The sequence below is a fragment of the Sminthopsis crassicaudata genome, chromosome 2 (assembly GCF_048593235.1).
Source record: "Sminthopsis crassicaudata isolate SCR6 chromosome 2, ASM4859323v1, whole genome shotgun sequence".
Taxonomy (NCBI): Eukaryota; Metazoa; Chordata; class Mammalia; order Dasyuromorphia; family Dasyuridae; genus Sminthopsis; species Sminthopsis crassicaudata.
The window spans coordinates 241,743,670-241,753,322 of NC_133618.1; the positions used below are offsets into that span (position 1 = coordinate 241,743,670).

At 33.0% G+C, this 9,653-nt stretch overlaps 1 protein-coding gene across 4 annotated transcripts in view; it reads left to right on the plus strand.

Annotated features, from left to right (window-relative positions):
* The window catches only part of CASS4 (Cas scaffold protein family member 4), a 59,275-nt gene extending 56,674 nt beyond the window's left edge, over positions 1 to 2,601 (plus strand). For all 4 annotated transcript variants that reach the window (XM_074288652.1, XM_074288650.1, XM_074288653.1 and 1 more), the window contains one exon: positions 1,433 to 2,601. In XM_074288652.1, the coding sequence (XP_074144753.1) occupies positions 1,433 to 1,843 (411 nt within the window). In that variant the 3' untranslated portion in view covers positions 1,844 to 2,601. The remainder of the gene's footprint in view (positions 1 to 1,432) is intronic.
* The last annotated feature ends 7,052 nt before the right edge of the window (positions 2,602 to 9,653 follow it).

The following is a 9,653-nucleotide window of genomic DNA, read 5'->3' on the forward strand; positions in this document are numbered from 1 at the left end:
ATACATTATATATATATAAAACTCATATTTGCATAGGGCTTTAAAACTAGCAATCGTGATCATGCATCGGGGCATTGAAATTTTTTTATTAGCTTCATTTCACAAATGAGAATTCCAAGACAGAGAAGTTGTGACATCCCCATAGTTACATCTCTAGGAGAATTCAAATCAAGATGTCCAGAATCTACCTACCACTCCATATTATGTAGTCATATTTATATTTGGGGAATAACATAGTATCTTTACACTGATAAAACATATTTCAGTAGCCATTACCTCATTTGATCCTCAAAATTATCCTGTAAAGTAGGAATAATAGAGATTATTATTCTTGTTTTATGCATGAGGAAAACTAGTATCCAGGAAAGAATGAGTCTTCTTAGACAATTCATTTCTGTTTTAAGGCTTATTTCCTCCTGTATAAGATGACATTTTATGAACTCATGGCATTGGATCAAAGGTTGATAACCCTTTGTTGTAGATCCTACTTGGCAGTCTGTGAAACCTTTGGACTCCTTTTTAGACTAATATTTTTAAATAATTGAAGGAAGTGCTAAATTTCAGTTGGAGGTTAATAAAAATAAAAATGCGATACCTCACCATTTAAGATTACTCCACTCAGCACCAGCCCTGAATTCAGGAGGACCAGAGTTCAAATGTGGTCTCAGACACTTAATACTTCCTAGCTGAGTGACTCTGGGCAAGTCACTTAACCCCAGCTTCAGGAAAAAAAAAAATTTTTACTCCACTCATCTCCCCGAACTAAATTAAGAAGCTCTGTGCTAAATCAGTGATCTTAAGCTCAAATAGAAATTGGGCCACTAAATCCTATACAAAGAATTCTGCCATTTTCACATTGACTTGGTAAAAAGCACATATTAGAATTATGTCTTATTGTATTTTTATTTTGGTTAAATATTTCCCAATTGCATTTTATTTTGCTTCTGGCTCTCTTATAAGGCTAATCCTGATTAGCATGTTTGACTCCTCTATATTTAATAATCTCAGACCTTACTTAAAAGAGTTGTGAGGAAACTATTTAACTATCTGACCTCAAGTCAAAGATATTGTCCATCTCTAACAATTTATGTTCTTTAGACTCTTATGGCTCTAATATTTTTTGTTCCATAAGTCCTCACTACTCATTCTGTAATACATTCTGTATTTTAAAGTCCCTTTGAGTACTAATATTCTAGCTGTAGTCCCTTCCAATTTAAAAATTTTATGACTATAAAGACAGGCCCAAAATTGCATGACTGGTATGTACTAGCTACACATACATAGTACAATTAGAATTATACTTAAATTCAGTCTTAAAATCTTCATGTAACTGTTCTTTTCATTATATATCATAGCAGGTTCCCTTCTTGAATATTAAAACAAAATTAATTACTTTTCATTAATAGAAGTGTGTTTTTTTCTTTCTTTCTAGAATCTTTCTTCTACAAACCACAAACAACTGAGTAGTCAGGATTCAGAGAAGAAAATCAACCTTTCAGAACACTGTAGACTTTACTTTGGTGGGCTTCTTAAAGCCATTGGCATATTTAATACCAGCCTTAGCAATAATCAACCACCTGAAATTTTTATCACTCAAAGTAAATTGATCATCATGATAGGCCAAAAGTTGGTGGACTCCCTTTGTCAAGAAACAAAGGAAAAAGATGTTCGCAATGAGATTCTCTGCAGCAGCAGCCAGCTTTGTGGCTTATTGAAGAATCTGGCTGTGGCCACTAAGAATGCTGTCCTCAAATATCCTAATGATGCTGCAATGAAAGAACTTCAGCAGGAAGCAGAGAAGCTGTATAAACACACACGACAAGTCAGAGAAACCCTAGAATGAGATCTTACTTCAGTCCTTCTTGATGTATTACAGAGCTTCAGCAATCCTTGCTGGGTTAGTTTTACTAAGTAGCTTCTGCCCATACACTTAGGTGCTGGTATCAGCACCTACAGACTATGGTACACATTTTGCTAGGATTTTCCAGGACATTGGTTCCATATGAAACCCTGGCACAAAGTGAAGCATTACTAAGCAAGGATTTTAAGCATGTCTGGGATCAATATGTAAGGTATTAATTTGATGCAAGTTTTTTTTATAAACTATTAGTGGGCATTTACTGTATGCAAAGTAATGAGGAAGATATAAAATTAGATATGGTTCTGGACCTTTGAGAGTTGATATAGGAAATTCTTATGTAGCCCCTGAAGGTTTATAAAGTACTTACCTCACCCCGACAACCTTGTAAAGGAAGCAAAGTATCATTATACCCAGATAGGAAACTAAAGTTCAGAGCAATTAAATGATTTGTTCATAGTGAGACAGCTAATGAGTATAAGAACCAGGATTTAAAACTAGATCTTGTGATTCTAAGTCCTATGCTTGTTTTATAGAAGTTAATTTTGGTTAAAAATTTTGTTTTTTATGAAAAGCATACCAGACTCCCCTCTCCCTCTTTGGAATTTATTTTATTAGAAAAAAATACAAACTTTTTTGTAATTGCTTGTTACACTAAAATGTCATCCCCTGATGTTTTATTTTAATCAGTTTAAATATTCATGCTACATTCACAAAAGTTTTATTTTAATCAGTTTAAATAGTCATGCTACATTCACAAAAATTTCTTGTGATCTGTTGAATTTCTTGTTAATTTATTTTGATGTGACATTTTGACAGATTCATGTACTGTGCACACATTTTTATATTTTGTTAGTCATCACAGTTCTGTATATTTTATAGTTTTATTTAAATATAATAACATTTAAGTAATATGAGGCAAGGGCATTAATTATAGCATCATTTTCCTTTGAAGAGATCTATATCCCAAGATGTTTGATCTCAAACATAGGTAAAAAATTAATATAGAATAATTTTTAAAAGGATCATTTTCACATTTGGTATTTTATCTTTTTCCAGAACATGTCCAAAAAATTGACTTATTTGTATTGTCTCCATTTGTCATAATGACAAACTGTCTTCGAGGCCTTTGAAAGTAACACATGTCCTTTAAACAAATAGAACTAGAGCATGGACGTGGTATAAAAGCATTCTCAAGTAATCTCCACCACCTCTAAGAAATTAAAACTCTTGCTCTATGAAACTCTTGATAAAATTCTTTTTCAGACTATGGTCACACCCTTCCTTGAACTCTCCAGTGTAAGAACCATGCCTTCTTTATCTGTCTTGGCCATACAGGCACATAGGGAATAGTATAATACATACAAAATTAAAGATTAGTTACTAGAATTTTGCTGATTCTCATTTAGATAAATCTCCTGGAATGGAAAGAATTCTTTCTTCTTGTAAAGTTTGTTCCATAAATTTGAACAGTGGAATTAGGGTGGAGATGGACGATTCTTAAAACTGTTATGTGCCTCTGAAATCTAGGTGTAATGCAAAAATTCCTAAAACAAATTTACATCAATTGTTTTTGCATTTTTTAAAACAAGAAAAATAAAAGTTCAAATCAAGGATCTTTATTCCCAAAATCAAAATACAAACTGAAGAAGTAAAATCACAGTAGAAAAATGCTATTCTTAACTAAATATGTTTCCTTCCCTTTTTAAAAGATGGAGGTGGTGGGAGGAGTTTTTCAATATGTAGATTCAGCTGCATGATTCTGAAATTTTAAAAAGTGGAAGGAAAACTATTTTGGGGGTGTTACAAAAACACAGTAAGAAAACATAGTTGACCAAATATATGTTTGTATCCTTGGAAACAGCACAAATGGAAAAAGGGAAGGCTGTTTTAATAGCAATCAGAAATATAATTCCAAACTTAATAGAAGAGTAAGGATTTCTATAGGGAGACTATTAAGATCTTTGCTACTCCTACCTTTTTGTTTCCTTTTTTGTTCCTTTGTTGTGGCTTTTTGTTTCAATGATGCTTCATTGAAAGAAGGTAACCTTTGTTTCTAAAAGATAGATTTGTCCTAGTCTTACCAACCTACAACCTGGCAATATCTTTGCCAAGAAAATTCTAAAAGGAGTCATGAAGTGTTGGTTATGATTGAACAAATTTCCTAACTTTCTCAACCTAGAAAGACTTTTGAATATGACCAGTTATAATAAAAACTATGAGTTTCAGATAGGTTGCTGAGTAATGAATTATGGAGACACTGCAACTAGCAGAATCCAAATACCATCCACCAAGTTGTACAAGGGTTGAAATTTTTGGTGATTGGAGGAAGTAACTCCATAGGAAAAACCATGTAATCTTGGTGTTTAAGAGATTAAGATAATAATAGTTATATTATCAATATGGCAATTATTATCATTTTAATCCATTAAATTCCAAGGATCCATAAGACCAGACCCTATATTCTAGAGCTGCTATATGGATAAAATAGTTAAAAAAAAATTGGCACAAATTATCTCATTTTATCCTTATAACAATTCTGGAAAATAGGGTCTTTTGTTATCCCTCTTTTATAGATGAGGAAACTGAAGCAGGCAGAGGTTAAAGTGACTTGCCCAGAGTTACAAGGTAAGCACTTGAATCTAGATTTAAACTCAAGTTCTACCTGACTCCAGGTCCAGTGCTCTATCTACTGTGTCACTGTTTCCAATAAAGTATATAAAGCACTATACAAGTGCTATACAAATGTCAAGTTCTATTACTGTCTCAAAAATTTTGATTATAGTTTGTTGCTTCTTCATCTTATTCTTAAATTTCACAAATTTAGAATTGAAAAGAGAGCTCAGTAGTTATCTAGTTCAATCTGTTCATTTTCTAGATGAGAACTAAGAGTCCCAGAAAGTTACATGCCCATGATCTTATAGTGAGCAAGTAATGGAGCCAGGGTTGAAATTTAAGGCTTCTGACTCCAAATCCTTTTGTTCCCTCCTTCCCCTATTCTATTATGCTGCCTGAGTAAACTTTTGCATCATCTATACACATAAAAGTAATGTTAAGAATCCAGCTGTTACTTGTATCAATTTGGTACTAGAAGAATTTGTTCCCACAACAGCAACTCAAGACAGGTGACAAGGGAGTATGTGGCTACCAGATTCTTAGTCACCCAGAGTTCAACAACTTGACATTTCTTCCCTTGTTCTGTCTGGGAGTTACTTGATGGTCATGACTTATTAGCTTCTATCGCCCCAATTACTCACCAAACATTTCCTCTGATAGTTCTATGATACTAATAGTCAAAACTGAAGTTTGTAGTTTAAAACTATTTAGAGGAATTAACACCAAAATCCTCATTTAGAAGAGACAAATTCTCCAATTCCTTTATATTAACCATCAACCTCTCAATTATATTAACAATAAATCTCAATCACTTAGGCAAAAACCTTTTATCTACCATCCTACCCTCCTCCAAATTGAAGTTCTTTCCCAGAACTATTTTTATATGCAATGAACAGAGGAACATGCGGAGTCAAGGGCCACTACAGATATTGGTAATGGGTCCTTAATTAGTCCTTAATGTTGCTTGCTTTATGAATGCTGAGGAGTTCATCGGATCATAGATTCTGAACTGGAAGTACCCTTAGAGGTCATCCAGTCAAATCTGTTCATTTTATAGGTGAGGAAACTGACATTCAGAAGATTAAGGAACTTTCTAATGGTCATACTAATGACAAAAGGTAAAATTCAAACTCATGTCCTATAACTCCAATGCCAATGCTTTAAAGCTCATTATACTACCTTTCTAGTTAGATATAACTGACAATGCTGCCTCTACTGATGCCAGAAAATTGGGAATCTGTTGCTATGTGTGTAGCAGACTGCCCTATTCCAGAAATAGAGGGGGCTCAGAATCATGTCATTGCCTAGGCATGGGTACAAATAATTCCTGTCAGAGCTGAGTAGCTTATCAATGCATTTCCTCAAATGGGGAAAATAAAACTTTTCTAACCATATCTCCTTATACAATACCATCCACCATCTCTTCAGTCCCTTTTCTCTTTCAAGTGCTCCTGAATTTTGCAGTATTGTCTATAAATCCATTTAATTCAAAGTCATGCTCCAATAATCTTATGAAGATAAAGCAAATACAGTTATACTGGCAAAGTACTAAAATTTTCCTCTTTATATTTGGACATATTGGGATTTGGATTTATTTTTAATTGTTTTCTTTATTTTTCTTGGTTATACATCTACATTTTTTTAAACACACCTTTATGAATCATATTTGGAGAAAAAAATCAGAACAAAAGGGGAAAACCATGAGAGGGGAAAAAATGAACATAATATGTGTTGATTTACATTCATTCTCCATAGTTCTCTGTATGCAGATGGTGATTTCTATCTAAAGTTTATTAAGATTGCTTTGGATCACTGAACCACTGAGAAGAACCAAATCTTTAACAGTTGATCATCACACAATCTAATTGGAACCATGTACAACATATTCTTGATTCTACTTGTTTTGCTCAGCACCAAGTTTAGCCTTTCTAAAATGAACTTATTTTTTATAGAATAATCCATTATCTTCATATATCATGACTTATTCAGAAATTCCCCAGTTGATGGGCATCTATTAACTTCCAATTCTTTGCCAACATAAAAAGAGCTGCTATAAGTATTTCTGCACAAATGGATCCTTTTTCCCCTATTATTTCCTTAGGAAACAGATCTAGTAGTAGCACTGCTAGATCAAAAGGGCTGCAGAGCTTTATAGTCCTTTGGGCCTAGTTCCAAATTGTCCTTCAGAATGGCTAGAATATTTCATAACTCTACCAACAATGCATCCCCTCCAGTTTTCCCAGATCCCCTCTAACATTTATCATCTTTTCTTGTCATCTTAGCCAATCTGAGAGGTGTGAGGTGGTACCTCAAAGTTGTCTTAATTTGCATTTCTCTAATCAATAGTAATTTAGAGTAGCTTTTCAAATGACTACAGATGGCCCTAATTTTATCATTTGAAAATTATCTGTTCCTATTCTTTGCCAATTATCAGTTGGAGGATGATAAATTTTTCCAAAAAAAAGACAAAAAACTTTAATCTGAAAAATTCAGACAGTGAAGAAGTCCACCTTCTCATACATAATAGCTTTGTGATCATGGGTAAGTTAATTTCTCAGTACTCCTAGTCAACTCTATAAAATGAAAGAAATGCAGATCTGTATTGGTAGAAGGACTTTTTACTCAAGAAGATCCCTAAACCAATGAAATCAAAAGTCCTGGAAAAAATGTCTTCATTTAAAAGATAGTTACTACAAATATGATTTCCAGAGAATATGGGATGGAGAAAGACAAAGATTAAATTCCCAAATGTTTTCAATCCCCAAAATGTTAGAAAGCACTGCATGCCTATTTACAAAAGTATAACATTATAAATGTCTAATAACTGACCTCCCTTTAATTTTCCTTGCCTATACCATCTCTCAAATTAGTCAAATCATTGCTGTATCAGGAATTGTTAGGCCCAAATGATAACTTGGTTTTATACTTTGTAGTTTATGAAATACTTCTAAATATTGTATTTCATTTAATCTCATTTGACTCTTGTGAGTATTACCCAAGATTCAGTTTTCTCTTTTCTTTACAAACCTCTTCCATGGGTTTATCATCTCTGTGCAGATGATTTATAACTGGGCTTCTTAAACTTTTTCTACTTGAGACTCCTTTTTGTATGAGAAATTTTCACATGCAATTACAAAGTACTTTTCACATAATCAGATCTGATCAATTGGAAGAATATCAAGTGCTCATGGATAGGCCAAGCTAATATAATAAAAATACCAATTCTACCTAAGTTAATCTACTTATTTGGTACCATAACAATCAAATTGCCATAACAGTCAAATTTACAGATCTAGAAAAAATAATAAAGTTCATCTGGAAGAACAAAAGGGCAAGGATTTCAAAGGAATTATTGAAAAAATGCACATGAAAGTGGCCTAGCTGTACCAGACCTCAAATATTATAAAGCAATGTCATCAAATCAGTTTGGTACTTAAGAAATATAGTAGATCAGTGAAATAGGTTAGGTTTACAAAATACAATAGTCAATGAAAAATTTTCACATATACTGGGTATATAGGTATATAAAATGTATCAAACATTTAATGATGTCATAATATGACACATTCAGTTATGAGGTCCCAAATGGGGTTGAGAAGCTAGGATTTATAGATCTATATACCCAGCCCCAGTCTGTTTCCTGGCTTCATTCAATTCAGTCCCACCAACCAACTTATTGAACATTTTTAAGTGCCCAGACTTTTATTTGTTGTTCCAAATTTTCCTCCTTTCCACTTGCCCTCCCATACTCAATGAAAAGTGAAAGAAAATGTATTGCAAATATGTTTATAAAACAAAATTAATCATCTTCTAAAAAAGAGAAAGGAAAAAAAGAATAAAGGAAAGAAAAGGAATATACACTTTGAATGCTTTATTTATCTATCTGGAGGTGGATCACATATTTCATCATGAGTCTTTTAGAATTGAATTTTATCATTGTGCTGATCAGAGTAGTTATATCTTTCACAATTTATTATTTCAATATTTTGTTACTATGAAGATTGTTTTCCTGGTTCTGTTCTCTTCACATATAAGGTCATATTAAATGTTCCCAGATTTTTCCTGAAACAATTTCTTTCATCATTTCTTATAGAACACTACTATTCCATCACACTAATGTCATAATTTGTTTAGCCAATATCTAGTTGATGGATTTCCTCTCAGGTTGCAATTGTTTGCCACAACCAAAAGAGATGTTGTAAATATTTTTGTATAAAAGAGCCTCTTCTCTCTTTTTTTATCTCTATATAGGCTTAGTAATGGCATTGATGGTCAAAAGAAATGCAGAGTTTAATAGCTTTCTGACATAGTCCCATATTGCTTTATAGAATGGTTGGACTAATTTACAATGCCACTAACAGTACATTAATGTACTCATTTCCCCACATCTCCAGCACTTGTCATTTACCTTTTTTCATTATCTAAGCCAAGATAGGTAAGATGATACCTCAGTGTGTTTACATTTCTCTAATTATTAGTAATTTAGAGCATTTTTATGTGAAAAGCTTAGATTTCAGAAAAATGTCTATTCAGATTTTTTGAGGGAATGGCTTTTATTTTCATAAATTCAGCTCAATTCCTTATATATTTTAGAAATGAATTCTTTATCAGAGAAACTACTGCAAAGATTTTTCTGTTTCCTGTTTTTCTTCTGATTTTAGCTTCATTGGTTTTGCTTGTGTAAAAACTTAATTTTATGTAATCTTAATTATCAATGTTATCTCCCATGAATCTCTCTATCATGGTCATAAACTCTCTGATAGGCAATTTCTTCCACACTAATCTTCTCATATCACCCTTTATATCTAAAGCATTAACCCACTTTAAGATTATCTTGGTATATGGTATGAGATATTGGTCTATATCTAGTTTCTGTTAAGTCTATTTTTCCAGTTTTCGCAATAGATTTTTGTCAAATAGTGAGTTCTTGCTCTAATAGCTAGGATCTTTAGGTTTATCACACATTACTGTATTCATTTGCTTCTATCGAATTACCTAAACTGTTCTACTGATCAACCTTTCTATTTTTTTTCCCCTGAAGCTGGGGTTAAGTGACTTTCCCAGGGTCACTCAGCTAGGAAGTGTTAAGTATCTGAGATCAAATTTGAACTCCAGTCCTCCTGACTTCAAGGCTGGTGCTCTATCCACTGCGCCACCTAGCTGCTCCAACTTTTCTATT